Source organism: Barbus barbus (assembly GCF_936440315.1).
Source record: "Barbus barbus genome assembly, chromosome: 1".
NCBI classification, from domain to species: domain Eukaryota; kingdom Metazoa; phylum Chordata; class Actinopteri; order Cypriniformes; family Cyprinidae; genus Barbus; species Barbus barbus.
The window spans coordinates 12,858,009-12,884,034 of record NC_136729.1 but is presented as its reverse complement, the minus strand read 5'-3'; the positions used below and the strand labels follow the sequence as shown (position 1 = coordinate 12,884,034).

The 26,026-nt window shown below is 38.6% G+C and overlaps 1 protein-coding gene across 1 annotated transcript in view; it reads right to left on the bottom strand.

The window, feature by feature from the left end:
- LOC306845255 (ephrin-B3-like) overlaps positions 1 to 25,776 on the bottom strand; it is an 87,916-nt gene extending 62,140 nt beyond the window's left edge. The window contains exon 1 of the mRNA XM_079377945.1: positions 24,682 to 25,776. Coding sequence (XP_079234071.1) covers positions 24,682 to 24,830 — 149 coding nt within the window. The 5' untranslated portion in view covers positions 24,831 to 25,776. The remainder of the gene's footprint in view (positions 1 to 24,681) is intronic.
- Positions 25,777 to 26,026: the final 250 nt, after the last annotated feature.

Sequence of the window (26,026 nt, the reverse complement as noted above, 5' to 3'; positions counted from 1 at the left end):
GGGTTTCATTTAATAGTTTGTCATTTGATCCTCAGATCTAGCATGTGTGCGTGTTTGGTCCGGAGCCAAAGGTCTTGTCTTGTTTTTGCAGAGGTTGTGGTCTGATGCCTCTGGACTGGTATTAAAGGGACCGTTTCATGAAGCACGGGCACCACAGCTGGCACACATACACACGAACTTCCCCTTCCATTCAGACACCTTTAAAAGGACCGTTTCAGGTTTAATGGCATTTGTGGCATAATGTCCATTACCACAAACTCACTGGGTTGAAATAATTGTCTGAGGTAAAGCCACAAATGCAGTCAGTAGAGCTGGAGTTCTACATTTCTATAAACTCCAAACAACATTAAACTTCTCTGTGAAGGTCATACACCCGCTAACACACAAACACACACACACACTTGGTAAACAGTCAGAACTAAACAATCTTTCACATTCATATCACTCCTTCTTTCTCTCTCCTCTGCGCCTGCATCTATAGCAGCTCATCGCAGTGTAATTAATTAAGAGTTCTTATTAATTATCTATGCGCGAGGTCATTCATTACCGCATCAATTCAGGCATAGCTAACGCCACTTGTGGGAGCTCTGCACGCCCCCTTCCTCCGCACTACCTCCCAACTTACATCTTTCACTGGTCTCGAAAGTCAAGTGATGTTTTCTCTCTCCAGCCCTCTCTATTTATGTGTCTTTACTGATGCAGGGAGGTTTTTTTCCTAAGGAAACACTCCAAATAAGAATCTGAGTGTTATAGGTTTCTTTTCAGTATCAGCTTGGCCTCAAATGTTTCTCCTGAAATTCCTTGAGAGAAATAAAAATAGAAGCACATTAGACAATGGTTGACTAAGTAAAGAGCGCAGAGCTGTAAAATTAATGTGGATAGCCAGGAGCACAGTCTCCATATGTAAGAGAGGACATAATGCAAAATTTATCAGCTTTGTTCATTAATATTAACTATGCAATGTGACATTCGCCAAGAGAAAGTGTAGATGATTCACGAACAATTGACAAGCTGATTCTTTTTAGTGAATCAAAAACAGTGTAATGTGGCTTTGTGAATCGCAAAGGCTGCACTTTAATTAAATAAATACTGTATATGCACTGTGTGTTTCCGAACTTGAACAACAGTAATACGTCTTATTTTGTGTAATATATTTCTTTAATAAAAATAACCATTTTGGCCGAATTGTGCAACCAGACAAACAAGCACAGTAAACTTGGAACTTAAAGGGATAGTTCACCCAAAAATGAAAATGTGATGTTTATCTGCTTTCCCCCAGGGCATCCAAGATGTAGGTGACTTTGTTTCTTCAGTAGAACACAAACAAATATTTTTAACTCAAACCGTTCCAGTCAAACATGAAATTTTCATTTTTTGGGTGAACTATCCCTTTAAAAAAAAATCTCAATCTCAACCCAAATCATGCACCTCTAGGGTGAGTGTGTGACCCAAACCAAGTGATTCTTAAGAGCTGATTCTTTTTCTGAACAATTCAAAAACACGTTACTAGTTTGAATCAGTATAAAACCTATGTATATGTATAAAAAAAAATTATGATTTACAGTATTAACTGAGAGTGAATTTCTTTTAAATGCAGACACAATGGACATTACAAAGAGATACACAAATGAACTGAAATTGAATCACAGTTGGAACTGAATCAAATGCTTGTAAATTGGAACTGAATCGAATTGGAATCTGCTTTGAAATCTTTTATTTGATTGCAGACTTTGGAGTAGAACGGTTTGTCCTCTTCTGAAGACACATGTAAGGTGTCTTTTCTCATGGGAAAATCAGTAAAGAAATAATTTGCTCTACATTGACTCCCTCTTTCTAGAAGAAACATTTGAGATCTGAAACGTATTCTAGACAAGATTCATTCATTATACTAAAAGAAATCTTCAAAATTATTTTTGTAAATGACATTTTCCATCTCTTTGTATGAGGACCAGAATCCCCACGGCAACAAGCATCCCTTAGAAGCGGGCGCGTTGTAAAATATCACCCTCCCATAACATGTGCACCACGCAATTACTTCCCCTGTCTAGCAGGGCTCTAATCTCTGTCACTGGTCCACCTATTATTGCTTTTCCAAGTCTCTTTCCATCCATTTTTTTCCCTTCAGCCTCACCTCTCCCTTTCCATTTCTTTCACCGCATCCCTCTATTCTGAAAGCAAGAGCACTTTCCTCTCTTTCCCTCGTTTTTTATCTCTCATCAGGGCCAAAAGCTTTTCGTTGTACACCTCTATCTACAAGAGAGAAATAAAAACAGAAAGAAAGAGTGGAAGATGGAGAGAGCAGAGGGTAAGAAAACGAAAGAAGAAGAAAGACCGAGAGTAAGAGAGGCTCTGACGTTAACAAGATTTAACATTTAAGCAAGGGGACATGAACGAGAGAAAGAGAGAATGAGCATGTGAGAGGGAGGTGGAGAGAGAGAGAGAAGTGGATGTAATTGGTGGCTTTTTGAAAAGGAAAGACAGAAAAGACAGAATTAGGTTTTCCATCTGCAGCACGCTGTGTGTGTATATATGTGTGTGTGTGTGTGTGTGTGCGTGCGCGTTTGCAGAAAGAATGACAGGCTTGACAGGTCACACACACACACAGACACACACACACACACACACACAGCTTTCAGTCAGAAATACTCCATCAGGCTCTAGTCACATTTATACACATGCGTCTATTATTGGAGGGAAGCATGTTCAAACATGTCAAATTTGCCACTGTATACACGGAATTATGAAAAGGGGGTAAGAGAAAGTGGTACAGCATACCTGGGTTAAAAGGTGTAAATAATGAAATGGCATGTAAAAAGCTGCTTACTGTCGGTGCCGCATGTTTGCAGGTTATTAATACCACGAAAACATAGCAAATAAAGGAAAATGCTGTTTTCATGTCTTCAACTTCCTTCCAATAAGTGGTTTTACAGTTAGCATATAAATGTACTTCTTGCACTACACTCAGCATTTCACAGAGGAAAAAAAATACAACACAACCAGTGTAGAACTATTCTTGAATAAACAACTCTTTTCAGTGACATGCCGCGCAACCAGTGTCCGATTCCCGAAATAAATGAAAAACTCTCATGAATTAGTTCTTTTAATGAAGTAGCCTAGTAATGAAGTAGCTTTAACTGCTCCAACTCGCTAAAATCTGGTGGATTTTGATTGGCTATCATCTTTTTATCGTTCCTCTGCTGAAAAAAAAATATATATATCAATCATAATTTCTTTATCGTTTTAGTTGTGGTCTTTAGTCTTGATGGTTGTGTGGAAGTCACTATTAAAACGTTATATTTTTTGTTATTGTTATGGTGCGAACGGACCTACTATTCTAAATTAAGTCTAAAACGTCAAGAGAATTTCATTCATATATAAAAAAATGTACATTGTAATGAACCAAAATATACCCAAATTTATCGGAATCGAAACAAATTAAACATCTGAAAAAGCCTAATATCCTTATAGTCCTAATTATGAAACTTCTTATGTGCTAGTCCTGTTTTAAGTAGTATTTGATTGTATAAAAATCAATCAGAACTGAGCCTGTGATTGTACATTTTAGGAGGTTTGTGTGTGGCAGTCTCAATTTATGTGTGTGTGTTTGTGAATAATTCTTCATAATCCCATCTCTGATGGTCTCCTTATCCTCTTCTCGCTGTGCCAGACACAGCAACATCCTGCCAACAGGATCCAAGCACACATGCACTAACACTCACACATTATCCTGAAATATCCCTGCATCGTGTCTATGCCACAAGCAAGCGGAGTGACAAAAGCAGATCACTTCCTTTATAATCAACGAAGCCAAACCGCATACGTGTGAAGATTATAATGAGAGCAGTCCAGTTTCGTCGCGTTACGTCACTCATTTGTAGCGTAGATGTGACGTACATTGTTAACACGTTTTTGGTCTTAATGTGAACAATTCAGTAGTTGACGTGAAGGGGAAACTGAACATAAATTAAGACAATTAGGCCTACACTCATAACCACTAACAAAAAGCAATGCATGAAATTAAGCTTGCGTAGTTCTGTAGAACAGGCACGTGCAGAGGGGGGTGCGGTGGGTTGGCCATTTTCCCCTTGATGCCCAAAGTGCCCTTTTGTCAAAGCAATTTTTTTTTCTTTGTAATTAAACGCCCTTTTGTGAAGGCCAATCTAACTATTACACCAATCTAACTATTAGTAAAATTAATTAATAGTAGTTCAGCCGTTCAGGCACCTTTAGGATGGCTTCAATAACGTCCACGGCTGCCGGTAAGTGGAGCTCTCAGCGAAGCGGTGTGCTTGTAAACTTATATTATTAAATTATTATTATTATTTTACGAGAACGGCGTGAAGAGATCATGCACAGCTGGTTAGCTGCAGCAAGGGGATACAATATTTTTGTTCAATGTTTTCCTAATGACAATTTTATGATTGGTTTATAAAGGCTACTACGAAGACCCTTTCCCCATTTTTTATCACAGAATAATTCAGGAAATAAATTTGATAGTTTCTATACTAAATGATCTGTTAATTAGTACTACATTTTTCATATAGTTTATTTATTACCTGAAGATAACTTGAAAAACACACATAAACCATATATTTTCGCATCATTTCGCATCTATTGTCTTCATGTTTCATCAGTAAAAGCATTTCTGCTACAGCGATAGCAGTGTGCGTTTGTCCATATTAGGGATTTCCTGCATGTCAAAAGTTTCTGCGCGAGATCGCCCTCTGGCTTCGAGTATGAATGAAACATGCACTGCACGAGAGAGTTCAGCTCTCCTGATATTCACATCTCCTCATTTTGGATACGAATAAAACGTCAGGTCATGTCTCTTTTAATTTAAATCTAGATTTAAATCTAGAAACCTCTACGTGAAAACACCTGCTCGAGCTCGAATAAAGTGCAGGGGACGAATTTACATTTTATTAAAATGAATATTAAATATTGATGAAGCTAGCGTAGTTCTACACACAGCAATAAAAATAAAGTATTCTCTTTCATTCTTCCTGTTTAATTGGGAAAAGTTTAAAGCACGTTGAGGTGTCTTGTCTTTTAATATGTTATCTGACTAAAAACTATTCATACTTTGAACTATTATTATTACAGTATTTATTTAAAAAACGTAGAGTGCCTTAAAAATAATTATCACAACACTGGTAAAACAGGCTTATACTGATTTTCTCGTCCTTATCAATTCTGTTTTTATAATCATTATCATTCAAAAAATGATTAAATTCAGAGCAGGATTAGAACAGAATTCTATTTTAAATAAGACAGGATTTTTTTTTCTACAACAACAACAGTAGTGTTTACAACAGCAAAAATCATAATTCCAGAGTAATTAAGAGGTGCAAAAAATGTCTTTAACATTTAAACTTAAAATGGTCTTTTCTGTTCTGTGTTTCTTTTTCAAACCTGCGTCATGGCATTTGCTGCTGTATCAATACAGAAGCATCCATTTCGATGCACATATCAGCAAGGAGCACAACTCTATTAAAAGCTGTGTTCCATGTGCCCCTTTTATACTTTGAGCACCTGCCCCTCCAAAGGTCTCTGCACGGCCCTGGTGTAGAGTATGTTTCGGGGCTAAATTGAAAAAGAAAAAAAAAACCGATGGCGAAATTTATTTGCTAGTAAATTTTACAAAAAGAAACGGCAAGTAGCACATTGAATTAAACATAAAATTTTTATTTTGAATAGTATTTTCTTGTAAAAACAAATCCCAAGAAACTTTGTAATATATATATATATATATATATATATATACAACTTTGAAAATGTATTTTTACAGTGTCAAGTTTTGATAGCAGATATACAACAGTCTTGGACACCTAATCACAAAACTATTTGCTAAGGCAAATGCAGAGCTCATTTTTTGGCAGCCATATTTGTCACAAATGATTAATTTATTCCACAAAATGAAAGTGGTGAATAACATGGTTAACCAAGATAAAGTGAATATGCAAATAGCATTCAGCTGGTCATGTGACAAATGTGGGGCCCCTTATTATGAATAAAACAGCATTTTCTAGTCTGCTGATAACTAGATTATATATTTGTCGCATATATTACTTTTTAAAATATGTGCATTTATTTACCTGTTAACCCCTGAGGAAAAAGTTCCCTCAAGTCACCAAGAAATTATGATACACATGACAATGACATTCCCAGAGTCACACACAACGTTTTCACTGCCGCCAAAGAAAAGCCACGCCACAATCCAGCCTTGAGAAGGAGAAAAAGAGTGATGATTTGACACAAAGACGCAGCCAGAAGCTCGCCATGACATGGCACTATGAAATGTTTAATGACGCAGCTTACGGCAGGATGGATTATCTCTCTCCTCCTCTCTCCCCCGTTCCTTTATTGGCTTCTGTCTGATTGTGCTACATTATGGAACAGCAGGGAGCTGAGCTTAAAGGAAGCTGCCATTCACCATAATTAATAAAGCAAGCTTATCCATCTGCTCTAGACTCCTATATGTTACCTTTTCTTTCTCTCCATCTCTCCTTCTTTTGCTTAAACATTCCACTATGAGTGTATTATGTATGTGGCATCTCACTCTTTTGTCTGGGTGTGTGCATGAATGCATATGGAATATTTGCTTTAGAAAGAGAGGGAAGAAGCCATGTGATCATCTCAGCTCATCCTTAAAGCCGTCATCGGATGCCCATTTTCCACAAGTTGATATGTTTCTTTAGGGTCTTAATGAAAAGTCTATAACATACTTTGGTTAAAATATCTCAATGGTAGTGTAAAAAACACCTTCTTTACCCTGTCAAAATCAAAATGTTCTAGTCCATAAATGCTTGAGAGCTCTGCTGACTCCGCCCCTCTCTTCCGTGGAGTGATGAGCAGACCATAGATATGTGTAGATTCCCTATTCGACCGCTCCAGATACGTTGACGCATCAGCCATCTCGCATTCACCATAATAATCAATGAATATTCAAAGATATACAAGCGTATAACTTGCTGTTGTAGACGATGCGCTCAAAAGATTCGCAGACCGTTCCAAAAATGGCGGATGGCTTTGCGGCCCATAGAAACAGTCGATAATGAGGCATCTAGGTATATATATCTATGGAGCATACTAAACTTCAGACGCGAAACTGGCTAACTAGCACATTATTAGGAAAGGCAATTTGCAAAGATTCATAAAAACTGTTATACTCACTTCTTCTGTAGATAAAGCTGGATCACGAATGATTCGGGCGAACATAGACGCATTTATGTAGATCGGGGATTGGTGCAATCCCTTCAAAATGAAAGTAACGTTAATCCTCTGCATCTTCAGCGGCTCAGATGTCGGGAGTAAATGACGACTGCTATATTCATTATTACATCCAACAACTAAACACTTCAATCGCTTAATCGGAGACATCTTGTCTTCCCCTGCACCGGACAGCTCTTAGTTCACTCAGGGCGGGTCTAAGGTAAGACGGCCTTGTCAATCAACTATCGTGGAGGCGGGGAGACTCTCAGAACAGCCTGGGATTTTAAAATAGGGATTTAAAAAAAAAAACACTGGGTGTATTTTTATCATTATAGGATGGATGTGTACACACACTTCCAACACACATTTATGTTCAAACAACTTGTAAAGTGAATTTTGCATCAGATGACCCCTTTAAATTACTTCAACATTTAAGTATATAGCATACCTATTTTTTTTATTAATGAGAGGTTGGCAAATAGCTGAACGTTTTATCGGTTAATGTCTATTCTATGTCAAGTAATAAAAATGTTTTAAGTTTTAGTTTTAGTTTATGATAACCCTGATATGCATAAATGCAAAAAAGAATTCTATACAGTACAATTATAAAACAGTTAATTATGTATGTCATATTCCATGAATGTATTCCATATGTCTCAAACAATATAAATTCATAAGATCTTCATGTATATTAAACAAATACAAATTAAATGAACTGTAAAATACTTTCAGATTAGTATAACATTCACCTCAGCTGCCCACTGAAATGTGAGAAGAGATGGGCAGAGAAGATTCAGTTAGATACTTCTGAGTCTGGATCAATTTAACGTTAGGTTAATGAGTAAGGTAACATAATTGTCTTGCAGTGTGTTTCTTGACACTGTTGAACTTACAGCCTTGCTTATTTAGAAAAGAGAGAAAGAGAGAGCGAACAAGCATGCCTAACTCTCACTTATGACTGTGGGTTTAATCAGAGCATCAATCTCTAGCAGAGGGGAAGAGAATATAAAACAAATCTAATTACACCAGATCATTCAGAAGATGAATTAAAGACAGAGATAACGTTACAGACAACCATGTTAAATCACCCTGCACTTCCTCTCTCTCACACTACCCCTGTTTTTGCAATAACAGGAAAATGTTCTCTCTCTCTGAGCTTTAATCATGAGGGATTAAAGCCTGTGATTATTCCTGGTATTTTAGCTAATTATCTTGTTAACCTCGTTCACATTACTGATATTAGAAAGACAGAAAGGTGAAGGACAGGAGGAAAAGAAGTTTAAATCTCTTCTAAAGCATTATAACTTATATTGCAAAAAATGTAAAAAAAACAATTCACGTCAGTAACTGTTGTTTTACATTGAATAATTATTGAAACTTCTACAGTCACAAAATGAAGGTTAATTATTTTAATATCAGTATTCCCATTTTGTGGATTCAAATGAATAAATAATTATTAATGTTTAAAAATAATTAACTATAAATGAAGATGCCTAAAATAACACAAAATCAAGATGTAAACTGAAATTAATTTTTTACATAATACTATAATATAATAAAATAATAACAATGAAAACCTTGTCAAAAACTGCTGTTTTTAATTAAAGAACATGCAGTTCTTGAAACTTCTAAAATCACAAAATGAATCTGGCTAATTAATTTAATATCAATACTCCCAGTTAAAAAGTTTAAAAACAAGCAGCTTTGTCATAATTACAGAAGAAATACTGGAAATAGCTAATTTTGGAAAGCCTTCAAATATTATGCTGGACAACAGGGGGCCTTCGAGTTCAAAAGTTTGAGAACCACTGATCTGGGAGACACAATTGAAGTTATTAAAGAGATCGCATTCGTGATTTCTCTTTCCTGTGGGTGCTGTTGGTCCGGACGAGTTCAGGTTGATGCTTGGCATCCCTTTTTGCAGTCTGTGTGTGTGTCTGTCACTGCGGCTCCTGGCACAACTGAGCAGCAGCATCCTTGCCAGACACCCCTCCATCTCTCCCGCAGAAACGAGGGAAGAGGGACGAATGGGACAGAGAGATACAGTGGACAGACGCGAAGAATCGTTCGAGAAAGAGGCTTGAGAGGAAAAGCAGGTACGGCGAGAAGATTACAGCCAAGAGGTGAGCAAATGAATGAGAAAAAGAGAGCGAGAGTTAAAGAACGAGAGGACGTGTGGAAGCAGAAAAGCAGAAAATGAACCGGATTTAAAGACAGCTGCCAACGAAGGGAATAAGTGAATGAGATAGAGACACACAAGAGAAGAAATAGAGAGAGAGAGAAGTCTAGAGGAAGAAAGAGAAGGTCCTAATCCCCTAACAGACAGCTTTGTGGCGTGATTGACAGCTGAGTGCGCTACACTGGGGCGGCCCTGGAGGGGGTCTCAGAGGGGTGTGAGCATAGGGGGATTATCCACCCATCGCTCATACACCCCTAAAACAGGGTCAAGTGGTACAGGCCGTTGGCTCTTGTTTTCCCACTCACTTTCACACGTCCATAGTTTTATGGTTTTGGTTTGCAAATGTCGCCTTAATATGGACAGATAAATCAAAACACCCCCTCTCTTCCCACCCCTGTCCTTTCAGTGTGCTGACATAATTATGTTTGCTTTTAAAAACAGATTCACTCAGTCTAGCCGGCTGTGAAACTGTGTCAACATGACTTCAACATAACAGCGATATATATCGAAACTTTTATGTTAATTTATTGACCGATGTCAGCGTAGGTGTCTAAAAATCTGCAACTCTCATTTAAATAAAGTACAAAGACAATTTATCGCATTTTATAGTGCAGTCAAGTGAACGAGGATGTATATGTGTTCAGCTATATGTACATGCTAGCATTTGCATCAAAACTTATGTATACTTTGGGCTTAAGTTGACAAATATTTAGCCTACTTGATAGGAACAAGAATCCAGCATGTCGTGCTTTTGCATATAATAACAAAAAGTCCAAAACAATGAAATTATGAAAGATACTTTTTGTGTGTGTTTGTGTTTTTGTCTTTTTTGGTAACCTTTCACTTACACTGAATGGAAACATGGAACTTGACAAGAAAAATATTTTTTAAAAGTTCAAATTTTGGGGTGAACTGTTCCTTTCAGACATTACATTACAGTAACAGCAATATATCTCTCACAGCCTCATTTTTATTTGTATTAAATAAATATTCCATCTTCCGATATTGCCACAAAATCTAAATGGATTTAGTTTTAAAATTCAAGACACCAAAATGACAAAAAAATAAATAAAATCACATTAAACACTTCAAAAAATAGTTACAGAAACGATCACATTTCAAGATCTTACAGGACTTTATGAATCTGATCTTGTCTGTTCCTGTCTGCGCTCCAATTCCAGTGTGAAGAATAAATAAATTATCTGCACTGCAGGGACTGGGGGAGAGCGCAGTTATGTTTTCCTTCATGATGTGATATTTCCCTCAGAAGAGAGACGGCAGCACCCTGCGGCCTGAGATGTGAGGGAGGGAGAAAGAGAAGGGGAGTGCGCAGGGTGAGGACAGACCAGTTTCATCTGCACCCCATTTCACTTCCGAACCCAAGCGAAACTCAATATCCTGGCTCCTACTGAGTGCGAGAGACAGATACAGGGAACGCTGTTGCCTGACGATGCCTATCAAACTCCATTCAGCCCAGATCTGGGCACTTAGAGAGAGACTAACATGAACCAGGTGGGTAGGAATATATGCACAAATGAAAACTCTGGAACGCCAGGCAAAAAAGTAATTGATAGTGTGTGTTGCACTATATGAAACAAGACACACTGTCCCACTCATGCTAATCGTGTGTTTGAAAGCATGTATGTCTCTGTATGTGTGTGTGTGTGTGTGTGTGTGTGTGTGTGTGGCGTCATGTAGGATGAGGCCACCCATACTCAAATTTCCAGACAATGCAAAAACAAAATTGAAAAATCACTGAATGTTTGTGTGCATTAAATCGCAATATATATATATATATACATACTTTGTTTACAGTTGCTGTCCTGACTAACAAATCAGACACATGGAACCTCTCAAAAACCTAGCGTAACCAATCACAGAATTAAAAACTAAACCGTTTCAGCTTAAAAAACGCAATTTCTTCATTTTTATGATTGAAAATTGTTGCCACTTCTTAGTATTCAAGCATTTGGATACCTGTGACAATATAGTACACTAAATAGTACATTTCAGTGTGGTTGCTGTTCAGACAGACAAAAATGGACAGAAAACACATATGAATTTGTCAAAAATTACCTTCATTCACCTTATAAATATATCCAGCTAAAAAAAAAGTCCAACTATTCACCATGGATTCAGCTCAGACACACTCAGAAAATCTATACACAACTCTACACACATTCACACAAAGCTCCATCACTTCTGTGCAGCAAAAAGCTTGGAGAGTCTTTGTTTCTGCCACCCGACAAACCCCCACACCCTTCCGCCTGGCATTTTTAACCCCCCTTTCTTTAAGTGGACGGACAGAAAGAAAACCTCTCCATCTGTTCTCCCTCCCGTGGCTTTGGAGTTATACTACAGCCGGACTCCAACAGAGAGAGAGAGAGAAACGCACTACTGAAAAAGAAGAGGAAAAAGGCAGAGAGAAAGAGAAAGAAAGAAAAGTGCATAAGGACGGGGTAAAGGAAAGGTAAAGGAGGATTGATTTTCTTGTCGCCCAGTGGTCCAGAACTGAGAACCGCCACTGAGAAGGTGTGAGTCACATGGTCACTCACAAATTCAGCTAATTTACTCGAATACTCTCAGAGAGGCAGGTCAGACACAATCTGTGGAGTTTTCCAGTTTTTTCCCTTCTGATTTTGGTAAAATAAAATAAATAAAAAATGAATTAAATTAAACTAAAAAGTGTCAGTGTTTATAGTCATATAATGTTTTTAAAGATTAATTTTAAATGAGCGTCTAATATTAGCTGATCATCAATATGGTTCTGATATATTGTATTTTACAATCTTGAAATCTGCTAAGTTAACCAACTTGCTTTTAAAGGACTTTGACTGAAAGCGTAATCAAATTTGCCAAATTGTTTACCAGTGAAACATGCAAAGAGCATGAGACATAAAACTTTCTGACATGGGCCTGTGGCTTTAAAAACCAAGATTATTCAAAAGAATAACTGTGTTTATGAGAGTGCATTTGAGATGTTCGGACTGGCACAAACCCGTCAAACCACCCACTTCGAAAGGTCAGGCAACAGAGTGGAGAAACACAAGCAACTATTTAAACCCAGCACACACACACCGAGTCTGGCCAAACATGTGTAATATGAGAGAGCGACTGAATTAAGAGACAGGAAAACTAATAGAAAGAAAGAGTAAAAGAATGAGGGGGAAGGTGGAAAGAGGGGGGATTCATCGAGCAAGGCATAATTTTTGGCAAATGATTCAGTGTTTAAGCAGGAGTAGATGTGTTAAGACATTTGTGTGTGTGTGTGTGTGTGTGTGTGTGTGTGTGTTTTTGAGGTCTTTCAGCGAAGCGCAGTGGAGACCTCTTTTGTTCTGAGGGGAGGAGAGGGAGAGGGGGCAGAGGAGGAGAGACTCCAGAAAAGCGAGCGATACGCTACTGAAGGAGGGAGAGAGGGAGTCCGGCCTCCTAGGAAATTTAACCCCGAAGCTGGATTTGATCCAGCGCTCTGAGCTATAACATTTTTTAAACAGACGTACGCGTTAAAGCTTTTCTGCAGAAAGGAAAGAAAAAGAGAAACAGAAAAAAGAGAGAGAAAAAAAGGGGTGAAACTCAAAGCTGACTGCACTCAGAAGTGCATCTCAAGGCTGGGCTGAATTATAGGAAACACAGCTGAAATACTGAAGCGATATTAAAGCATGGCATCAGCACCGGGGGGCTAAACTGGAGCTGCCATCCAGCTCATGAATACAGGGTTCACCCTGCCGCCCCACCACCCTGCCTACAGTGCTGCCAGTCTCTACAAACACACGCAAACAAACACACGGTCGAGGAAAACACTGCTCTGAACTATGCCTAGAAACTCAAAAACAATGGCGGTGTCAGCTGATATTATATTCATGTAATGAATGCTTAAGGGATGCATACATTTGAACTTTAAAGGAAGTTCACTCAAAAATGAAATGAATGTACTCACTCTAATGTCACTTAAAACCCGTGTGACTTTCTTTCTGCCTTGAAACACAAAAGAAGTTAAGAAAAATGCTGAAAACGTACTTTTCCATTCAATTAAGGGCTGTCAAACTTTAAACACGACAAAAAGCACCATAGCGGTTGTGCACTATTATTTTGTGTTAAAATCCAACTGTAATCAGCTGAAAATCTTTCCATCTCAGTCGCTCGCTCGTTCAGTTTAAATCTGGCGTGTCAAGACATCGCATCAGGTTTGACGTAAGTGATATTAAATGTCATTTGTTCTCATTAATGACGTAAACCCATGGTGTAATACGTTTTTTAGTGCCATATTGAGATGGTTAGTGAATCGAATTTGAAAGCTGAAACAGAACATTTTCAGCAAATTAGGACTTACATTTTTGTAAGTTCAAAGATATTGTTTAACTTTTTTAAAAAAATATATAGGGCACAAGTTGTGTGGACTCATTGTTTGGGGTTTTGCCAAACAAAAGCCTGTTATTAAGAACCCTGTAAAATATTTTCAGCTGGTTAAATATAGAAATGAAAGTTCACCTACTGCCTTAAAAATGTGAGTAAACTCAACTTAACCTAAGTTAACTCAACTTGAAGATATCTTTTATTTTCACTCACAAATATATGTAAAAAAAAAGATTATTTTAAGTTGAATTTTTTAAAACTTGTCATGACAATTGGAGTTAAAGAGAAGAAATAAGTTGAAATTGTGTTGTATATTAAAATTTTGGCTGATAATAAGAAAGTTGAATAATAAAACATAGCATAGCAATTCATTTATATAAAAAAAAGAATAGCATTAATATATTAAAATAATAAAATTAATAAATATAACAATTTTAAAAGAAACATAAAAACACAAAATATTACAAATAAAACACTAAAAACTGAAATGAAACATTTTAAAAGGTATAGTGAATATTTATAATATCAATATATACATAATATGCCATACAACAGCCTCACAGTTCATTATGGAAAAGAGTAAGAATGCACCAATTTTAAACTTCTGACCCATGAGAAGCTGAAAATTAAATATTAAAAATATTAAAAATACAATAACAAATAATACAATTATTATATATAATTAGCAAAAACAAACAGAAAAAAAATAAAATAAAATGTATTAAAAGCTAGTGAATATATCCAACATTGATCAATACCGATAAACTTCGAAGTTACAACTTGCATAGTACTGATTATGCATCCCTTTAAAAAGCGCACTCTCAAAATTCTGTAATATACTGAATCTTCTTGGGTGTTCCATGAAGAACTAAAATCGCATGTGTTTTGAGTGGCGTGAGGGTGAGTAATTGATGACAGAATGTTCATTTTTGGATGAACAATTTCTTTAAGGGAACTGATTCAGCACTGATTACAACTGTTGATGGTAGTAATTGTAGTCTCCGTCATTTGTTTTGTCCATGTAAAAAGCAATCAATGACAATAGCAGGAAACAGCGCTGCTTGTGGGACTGGTTTATGTTTCCTAACATGACGGATTCTTCAAGCTGAAGTGTGCAGAGTTGTGGGAGGGTCATGCGTTCTCGTTAGGCTGGAACACGGCCCTAGCGCTGTCACCAACTGTGAGTACTGCGTTCTGCTTTCTATAAGGGAAGACTGTGTGTGTGAGTATGTGTGAGGCAGGAAGCCTTCAGGGTCGTGATCCATTGACCATCTCTCACACTCTGTAAGTAGGTCACGTCAAACCCCAGGCCCCCTAACTGACAATTACAAACTGTCACACATATACACACGCTAGGACGCTAGGACATTCTAGTCATTTTGTCTACTCAAGCACTCCACTGATAAATAAACTGATTACTCGAGAGGAGTGGACGGGGGGGGTTGCACATCTGCGCTATTTTTGTAAATTTTGTTCCATTTACATGTGCCCGATTTATAAAAGAAATAATATATTAGTACAATAAAAATACAATACAATTATACATAGTTCAAAATTTGAGGTTACATTTTTGTGTTATTGAAAATCATCTCTGCATTTATCAACATAGCTGCATTTATTTGACCATAAATACAGTAAAAACTATATTTTGAAAAAAAATTACAATTTAAAATAACTGTTTTGTATTTTGATATATTGTATAAAGTAATTTATTCTTGTGATGGCAAAGCTGAATTTTCAGCAGTCTTAAGTGTCACATGATCCTTCAGAAATCATTCTAATGTCGGAAGTTGTGGGGAAAGTCGTGGCCTAATGGTTAGAGAGTCGGACTCGTAATCGAAAGGTTGCGAGTTCGAGCCCCCGGCCGGCAGGGATTGTAGGTGGGGGGAGGGAATGTCCAGCGCTCTCTCCACCCTCAATACCACGACTGAGGTGCCCTTGAGCAAGGCACCGAACCCCCAATTGCTCCCCGGGCGCTGCAGCATGGCTGCCCACTGCTCCGTGTGTGTGTGTGTGTGTGTGTGTGTGTGTGTGTGTGTGTGTGTGTGTGTGTGTGTGTGTGTGTGTGTGTGTGTGTGTGTGTGTGTGTGTGTGTGTGTGTGTGTGTGTGTGTGTGTGTGTGTGTGTGTGTGTGTGTGTGTGTGTGCGCGCATTTGTTCACTACTCACTGCTGTGTGTGTGTGCACTTGGATGGGTTAAACGCAGAGCACCAATTTCGAGTATGGGTCACCATACTTGACAATACGTCACGACTTTACTTTACTTTACTTTTACTTTACTTTAATATGCTGCTCAAGAAGCATTTCTTATTATTATCAGTACTGAAAACAGTTGTGCTGTATATTGTTTTTGTGAAAACTGTGATATATTTTTCAAGATTCTTTGATGAAAACAAATTCAAAAGAACAGCATTTATTTTAAATAACAGAAATATTTTGAACATTATAAATGTCTCTACTGTCCCTTTTGAACAACTGAATTCATCCTTGCTAAATAAAAGTATTTAATTTCTTTTAAAAAAGAACTGACATCAAACTTTAGAACAGTAATATGCTGACCTTTCCTAACATACAAACTCGTATTTGTTCCTGATATATTTCATTTTAGCTGGTCAGGAGGATTTCATAAAGATTAAGGCTTTAGATGTCCTATCCCACACACACACATGCTGTATTTCTAGCACAGGCCTTAACACAAATCATAGGGCCTCAGTCAAAATCAGACAACACTTATCACTACAACAGCACAGTCAGACGCCATGGAGGACAGGAAAGGTTTGCACATTGTGTGCACTTTGAATACAACCGCAGATGTCCCAGTTTCCGTTGATAACTGCTGTTCCTCTCCTGTGTTCTGACACTGTGTTCTCTTAACTGTAGAGACGACGATGCAAATGAAGTCTGGCTCCGTGCGTCTGTCTGCAGCTTCCGTTTACAGCTCCAAGATCAGTCACCTTCGGCCCGAGCAGCAACACTGACCCCATTACAGACCCACCCGAGAACAGACAGAGATATCTGATCTTAACCACAGTGTACTGATAGCCAAACTGACTTCCAACCATCTGTATCCTCTGATTAATATTGACCGCCTATGATTTTGACCACTAGAGAAACATTTCAAAGCTGAAGTATAGAGCAAACGGTGCTATCTCACACAGATTTTAGCCCCCAGACCTTTAGATCTGGAATGTAAAACTTGCCTTTCCTTTGTTTCCCATATCAGAGCTGATCCCAGATCAGAAGGCAGACAGAGAGGTAGGGGAAGTCAATAAAAGCAGGCCTAGGTGACATGGGTTAATCTATAGTAGTATGGAAGTTTTCCTCAGGCTAATTACGTTTACGATTCATCTAATCAACTCTGGGGAAAGAGGAAGCCTGAAGAGAACAACAAGAAAATTCCTCTAATCGTGCAATGGCATTGTCGGTAGTTGCCAGAGTGTTGCTTACAGGCCAAAAAGTGTCAAAAATGCCCATTTTGGTCTGTAAATACGGCTTGTATGCTATACTATTCAAAAATTGGGTTTGGTAATTTTGGGGTCACCAGGGCTGCATTTATTTGATCAGAAATACAGTAAAAGTAATACTGTAAACTGTTATTCCATTCCATCCATAAAACAAATGTTTATCTATTTTAATATATTTTAAAATGCAATTTTTTTCTGTGATGGCAAAGCTGAATTTTCAGCAACCATCACTCCAGTCATCAGTTTCATATGATCCTTCAGAAATCATTCTAATATGCTAAATTGGCATTCATGAAACATTTCTTATTATAAAAAAAAAGTGCTGCTTAATATTTTTGTGTAAACTGTGATATGTTTTTAGGATTATTTTATGAATAGAAAGTTCAAAAGAACTGCAATTATTTAAATGGGTGTTATTTGTAACATTATAATTGTCTTTACAGACTCTTTTAATAAATGTAATGCATCCTGGCTGAATAAAAGTATTAATTTCTTTAAAAAATATTAAAACAGTCATTCATACCAAAACTAAACAAGAAAGAAAGAAAGAAAGAAAACTTCCCAGTCTCATTAGCCAAATCCAGACCTGATGGTATGTGTACGTGTGTGTCTTTGACCTATGCTGGACCTTACGGCAGCAGGAGAGGATGATCCTGATTAGTAAAGGAGGTCTATGTGAGAACTAACCAAATCACACACAAACACACAGATGGAAAGCCTCCTGCCCAACGCTCGTGTGACCCTTTAAATCTGTGAATGGAATTAGCCAAGAAAGAAAGAGAGTGAAAACAGAAGTGAAGGTCTTAACATTTGTAGCAGCAGGTGGGCACAGACCCTGATCAGCTTTATTACTCTTAAAAGAAAAAAGAAAAGAAAAAAAAACACATGGAAGACTGATTCTCTGTTTCATATTCGGTCTGCGTTCGAATATTATGGCTTAAGTGAAGAGGCCCAGTTTCCCAGAACTGTCATCACATACCTGCACACACAAATACACAGATTCAAACAAACACAGAGTGATGAGAGATGTTCAGAGCGAGACCACACACACACACACACTCTCGTACCATGCTGCAGGGGTTTAGGAGGCCCGGACCCCCTGGGGGCCCGCTCTCAGGAACACACCGTTACCCGCACGTCAGCACGAGTTTAATAATCAAACCATGTGTGAGACGATCAACGTCCTTTCAATTATTTCTAAATAGTTTAAATTAACACCCCACAAATGTCTGAATGTATTTCGGCACACAAAAGTGTGTTTGTGTAAACATGTGTTCCTTATATTTGCATCACACAGCCCCTGAACACACTTCTGGCTGTCTCTGTAGGGAAGGTGCCTTTGTTTCCCCATTATATAGCCCTCTGTGTGTGTGTCTGGTCTGCAGGCAGGCTGCAGTTATTCTGCCACATCAGCTGAGAGCCATTTTCACAGCTCCTGTTGCTGAGAGCTCGTAAAGCCTCCAGCAGACCCTGCACCACACACACAAACACTCACAATTTTCACTATTTCTCACTCCAGGGTACTGAGAAGATGCTATATAAGAGCTCAACTGCTGTTTCACACACATTCATGCAGTACAACCCTTCATCTAATATACACTAAAAGAGGAGATAGGAATATTCATATTTTTTGACTAACCAAATACTCAACCCTAAAACTCCTAAAAGAAAACTTTTTACATAAGGAAATAAATTAATCTACTTTAAGCTCTTTTACTTTCTAATCAAAGAATCCACAAATCTACATATTAAAATGATTTCTGAAGGACCATGCAACACTGATTGTAAACTGTTGAAAACTGTAATAATATTACATAATATTACTGTATTTTGGTCAAATAAATGCATCCTTGTTGAGCATAAGAGACTTCTGGCACACAAACACACACACACACACTCTCTCTTCCTTTCTTTTTTAGACTACAGTGATGCTGCACACACAGGCGAGCATTTAAACTCTCTGAATAAAACCAAATTTCCCTTGCCCAAAGGAGGTGAATCCAGTCAGGAAGCTTAAATGGATCTACCCAGTTTAGCAAATCAACACGGATTCAATCCTCTAATCCATTCGTGCGCATATAAAAAAAAACTTTCTAGGTTTATTTCTACATTTACATTCACTTAGCAGATGTGTATGCAAGGCGACTTACACATTAGGACTTTCTGAACACAACCATGTATGTCAGTGACCTATAGAGACCGTGTCTTATTCTAATCCCTTCTCCCAACGACCTCCCTCCCTAATTTCCCTCGTACTTTGCCTGAGATCGGTTAACTAGCGCTTTTATCCGAGCCCAATTAGCCTGCGATAAATTAATTATTAAAAATCCAGTGGGGGCAACATATTTCTTTGAGAGCGAGCGCTGATTCAAAAGGCCAAGCACGCTTACACACACAGACCCTGTGAAATTTATGATAACACACAAATCCTTACAGTTACCCACAATCGCTCGTCTGAATTCATTATCGGAAAACCTCCCACAGGTTTGAGCTGGATCTGAATCTCTGAACCGCAATTACCGAAACACACAGTGATTTAGACAGAAGAACACGGAAACCTTCTAAACCGTTAGTAACCGTTTGGGATCAAATTACCCAATCAGCATCTCAACATAGTCAATTGGAAGAATTACACAGCCCTAACTGACCCCTTAGATCATCAGTCAAGAGATGTGTTTGCTCATCCAGAGAGGGCCGGGTACCAAGGACACACAAGCACACTTTGTCTTTCTTTTGTGTAAACAATGTATCAAGGGGTGCGAAAGTCAGAAGGTGAAGGACACTTCCCAGACAAGCTGGCTCACTGAGAAACACCATTACTGTTTACTAAAAAAAGCCCCCAAAGTCCTGCTTCGTGCCTTTTCAGTCTCAAAAAACCATTTTTCATCTACGCCCCCTTAATTAAATATACATTCCGGAATTACATTAAACAGCAGTGTCTAAGAACAAACACAATTTTTGCTTTATAGATTCTTTACCCTAAGCAGACAATTTCAAAGTGATCTTTGTGCTGGACTTGCATTTTCTTAAGCCTAACTCAAACTGACATTCATGGCTTAGAAGATATTGATTTCTGTACATTTAAGGATGCGCCCCGCTGTTCCTCCCTCTTCTCTCGATCCCTCTTTCCTCCCATCACTTCTCAACTGTTTCTTTGCTCCTCTGAAGGCTACACATGTTTCTAATTTCGCACGAGGAGGAGAATGGCAGCGCCATCATGAGAGAGTGAGATGGAGTAGTAGTAGTGACGGAGAGAGTGATGGGATAGAGCGGGTGAATAAAACATTCTACAGGTGCAGGACCTCATCTTCAAAGCACTGAGGAGTAGAGGTTCACTGATCCCCATTAAATATACAGCACTGCCAACAGCTGCTTTTAGAGAGAACGGTGCAGACTCCTGTTGCCTGGAGCAAAACCACACGGTGCAGATGTCTTGTAAGTGCGTGTCTGCATGAGCAGCCAAATTTACACGGGACAGTATATTTTCAAATCAAATACGAATATGGCGATGCTGTGTTTGTGTAAAGAAACCAGACTTTACATTACAGTGTTCAAGCTACCATGTGACAATAATAAGTGATTAATACAACCAAACATGAATTAATATGCGATTTATGGTGCTTAACATGTAAGGCAGATTGTCCAGGCAAATTAATCTGCTGATATTTTGCCATTTTGATATTGTGAGCCATTAACCATGCATGCTTCATTTGCCAATTCAAAGGACTGCCAATTAAAAACAACACATTTTTGTTTCCATTTTTTTGTTACTTTCAAGTATTACTAAGTGAGTATGTAAATATGTAAAATTAACACTGACCGCAATATGTGACCCTGGACCACGAAACCAGTCATAAGTAGCATGGATATATTTAGCAATAGCCAACAATACATTGTAAGGGTCAAAATTATCGATATTTTAAGATATTTTGTAAATTTCCTACTGTAAATATATCACAACTTAAATTTTTTATTAGTAATATGCATTGCTAAGAACTTAATTTGGACAGCTTTATAAGAGATTTTTGCAATATTTAGATTTTTTTGCACCCTCAGATTCCAGATTTTCAAATAGTTGTATCTGAGCCAAATGTAACAAACTATACACATCAATGGAAAGCTTATTTATTCAGCTTTCAGATTATGTATAAATCTCAATTTTAAAAAATTACCCTTATGACTGGTTGAGTGACATACAGGGCTTGACATGAACTTTTTTGCTCACCAGCCACTGTGGCTAGTTGTTTTCCAAAATACTAGCCACTCAGAATTTTCACCGGCCATAATTTTGTTGTTGGGAAATTACGTTTTATATGACTAAAGTTACTCAAATTAATTGAAATTGATTTCCGGGTCTTTTTTTGTTTGTTTGTTTTTGTCTATTTAAAGTGCATTTTTCTCAAACCTTATTAAATGCATGCATCATCTTTCATATCAAATTCTTACATTTTATTGATAATTTCACTTAATATAATAAGTGAAGTAGGTACCGCCAGTAGGTGGCAGGGAGTACCGCCAGTAGGTGGCAGGGAGTGACTATCTTAATGAGTTAGTCATTGAGGCAAACGATTTGTGGCTGATTCATTCAAGAATAAAGCAAGTGCCTGTCTTTGTGATTGGACCACTGAATCAGATTTAAATGAGTAGTTAAAAAACGATGAATCGTTCAGTAACGAAACACCGCAGTGTTGCTCAGAGATGCGCAACTGTTCTGCTTTGTTTGGAACTATTTTCGTCAACCAAATCGAGCAAAAAACAGTCAACATTGACATTATTGTATCTGTAGGCCTATATTAAAGGGTTAGTTCACCCAAAAATTAAAATTATGACAGCAACACAACTGAAATGTAATTTTACGAAGCCACAAGGATAGTTTTTGTGCAAAGAAAACAAAAATAACGATTGTATTCCACATTTTCGTCCCTACTGTTGCTCTTGTGGATGTGCGTTCATGACAGTACATGATGCAACCGCACGCTTGCATCATCTACAATCCTTATTTTTGTTTTCTTTGCGCAAAAACTATTCTTGTGGCTTCGTAAAATTACAGTTGAACCCCTGATGTTACATGGATTATTTTGCCAATCTCCTTGCTAAGTTTCTGGACATGGGAACATTTCAGTTGTGTTGCTGTCTATGGAGGGTCTGAGAGCTCTCAGATTCAAACAAAATTATCTTAATTTGTGTTCTGACGATGAACGGAGGTTTTACGGGTTTGGAACGACATCAGGGTGAGTAATTAATGACATAATTTTCCTTTTTGAGTGAACTAACCCTTTAACTGCCTGTTCAAACGTATAAACTTTATAAAATCAATGTCAAATTTACATGGTTTTCAAGGAAAACTGCACGCTCTTGGTCACTGGACACATTATAAATATATAAACTACCTTTTTACCGCAATATGTTTCTTGTGCTGTGCAGTTGATTTCTCCACGAGATTGTTTCAATAGAGACAGGCTGTGTGAGCCTCAACTGGCGTGTCCTTGTTAGTGTCTATATTATCCATTATCAATTGCCGTTTACACCAAAAGTAATAAAATCAGAATCATTCTCGCTGAACTTTCCATGCTTCCTTAATTAAAGGTTTTAATCACATTTGTTGTCCAGTAAGGCAAGAAAAATTATCTTTCACTTGCTCCTTCAAAAACTCTACTTGTCCCACACAAGCATAAATGTCGAGCTCTGTTACTCTATATAAAATTCAGCCTGCCAGAGTGGCTAGTGGGAGTGACCTTGTTACCCTCCACGCTGAAATCTACCCTCATTTGGCAGGTTGGTAGGTGTTAATGTCAAGCCCTGGTGACATATATGGTTTTGCAAAGTGCGGGTTTTCCTTCATTTTGAGCGTTTCCACTGTGAAGTGAAGCGAAGTCGGATCATTTAAAGTGCAAAGAATCCGTGAGAAAACCAGGGCCCACTGCTGATCGACTTACATCGATAACAAGTGATTGAATCAGTTAAAAACCATCGTCATCGGTGCTCCTCTCCTTCTCAGGTAAAGGTCAAACAGAAAACGTGTGGTCACGGACATGCCCCCCACCCGCGCTCCCGTTTCAGATTAGGTCCTACAAACCCCAGCTAGATTAACACAAGCAATACCGACAAGAACCCTCATTAAGAGCGTCTGCCAGCGGCCACTGGGACAGAATAAACCCCTTCCATCCCCCCAGCAGCATCTGTTGTAGCGGAGCGCCCGGTATATGCACCACATGGACACATTAAAAACCTATTCGTCTTTCAAGAGCTCGTGGCACCACTAATAGCCCCTCATAACCCACATACCGATTTAGACCGGGCACACAAGTGCTCCCACGATGCCGGGTGTCCATTTAAACAAGCCCAGTAATGACAGAAGGGCGAAAGAAAGAAAGGGGTCCGCTCGGCCATAAATCATTGTTTATGTGCCGGACATGCCGTTTGCATGGGTTTCTTTCGCTCCCCACTATATGAATTCACAGTTGCTGGGTTGCAGAAACCTCCCCCTTATTTACAGATATATACTATGAGAAATCTAGCTGTAAATTATTCCTTCCTGCGGCAGGGAAAGTCGTGTCACCTCTGTGACTGCAGTAATACATTTTGCAGCGTGAAATGGGACTGACTGACCATCTAAAGTTAACACCTGCGTGTAAAACTTCTCACTTTAGGTGTTTCCACGTTAACTAGTCCAGTAGAAGGTGTCCACTAAGAGTGAAAGCTTACACCTTCTTTTGTTTTAACTACTGTCATGACAGCAGATGCATGCAAGTTGCTAACTGATAGTAGTCCCTAAGAACGGTTCTACAAGTTTACATTTTCAGTTTCGTTTAAAGTTCGAGTTGCATTTTACAGCGTTGTCACTATAAAATAAAAGTGCAAATGGTTTTGAATTCATGTGAAAATTTTTGCATGACTAGTATAAATAGGTGTCAACGAAATGTTCAAGTTTACACCTTGGCAGACAATCTCTTTTGTTTAACTGCTGTCATGACAGAAGTTAAGCTGGTGACTGAAGCAGCTCCGAGGGCTTCTACAGGTTCTCACAAGTTAAGCAAGAACGTTTTACAATGGTTACATTGTTTAAATGGCATTAAGACGGAAAAATACTTGGCGTTGAGCAACTAAAATTCATGCCAATCTAACTGGAGCATATCTGAAGGAGAGGCAGTGAAACAGTGCAGGCGGCGTCAATAAACAGCGGTAACTGTGGAGGCTGCTGTTGTAAAATTCCTCAACTCACAGTCAATGAAATGTGGCATTTATTAGTCTGGCGACCTTGATGCTCGTAACTTCTGCAGACTCGTGATTATCCACTAAGGGGCTTGTCTGCGTAATAGCGCTTAACAGCTTTCTATCCCCCCTGCGAGAGTCAAAGCTGTCCTTCAACGATTTGTGCGAAAACACGAGGAGTTTGACTATCGCCAACGCAAAGCTCTTCTTAAATAAACGGGGAATAAACGCCGTGCCCAATGCCTTTAGTTGCGGCTCTCACCTTTTGTTCAAGGAATTCCAGTAGATGGGCTCCATGTTAGACGCCGTGATCCCGAGTAAATCCACTAAGAATATCAGGAGAATTCCCAATCCATTTTCACAGCCCCGACTCGCCATTTGAAATCCTGAATTCCGTCTATTTACTCCCATCAAAGCTGTGTGGGATACTCTCCCAGAGGTTGGAGATCTCTGGACTCGGAACAAAGCGTGTGTGCTTCAGGTGAATCCGTCAGTGTGATCAGGAACAACGTGTTTTGGGAGACTGCATGGATATCTAGCTACTAAAACACACACACACGCGCGCGGGAGGACAGATTAAACAAAGGTGCAGTCTGTGTAGATTTTAAGGAGAGAATTCCACAAAAATCGTCTTTAGGGAAAAGTGGCTCGTGGACAAAACTCCGCCGCAATTTCAATTTCAATTCCCACAGCCGTTTTGTTGCAATTTTCCTTGCAAGAGTTTACTTTTCCAGTATTTCGTGATGCTTATTGTTTTTTCCGCGGCTTTCAGACTGAACCTATCTTTCCCATTCCCTTTTCACTCCCACTTCATTCTGTTTTCCCGACGAATTAGAACGGGAATGTGATGGTAGATGGATGATGGTTTGGGAATGAGCTTTTTCCTCGCCTCTTCAGAAGAACATGTTGATGCTGGACAGATCTCGCTGCTTCTCTTTCTCTCTTCTAGTTCTCCAATTGGATTTTCCTGCTTGCCCGCGAGATTCCTATAATTCCGCATGCACTTGAAATGTTGGGCAGCAAGCAATCCGGATAATTTACGCAAAGATCGCAAAACAAAACTAATCAATGCAAATTATAAACAAGCATATCAAATGGACACAAATTTACAAATGTGCCGAGACTGACAAAATTATAGCCAGATTTTCCAGGGTGGAAAAAATATTGCAATCCTTAATCATGGGTCTCGGTTGCAGGGTATTTGAGAATGTGCTCGGATGTGGCAAGTCATTAGATCATTTCTCGTCTGTCCTGCTTGGATTCTCTCGATGTGTCTCTCTCACTGGCTGCAAATTCGACTTGTGAGACTTGTTCCTAACGCTCTGCGCACACTGACAAGACTGAGTTGCTTGAGAGAGAGAGAGCAGGAGAGAGGGGGAAAGGGGAGGTGTGCGCGCTCGAATAAGAAATATCCCATCTTCCGGCTGGAGTGCGCACTAACGGAGCGGATTTTTCCTTGGGGGATTTGTTTTTTCCGCATGTAGAGGTGCTATTAAATCACGTCAGTCACAAACACATCCATATACCATGCAAACATATTTCCCAACACGCATGTAAAGGATTCTCTGTATCCATAAATAAATAATAACAGTCTCAGAGCACGTAAT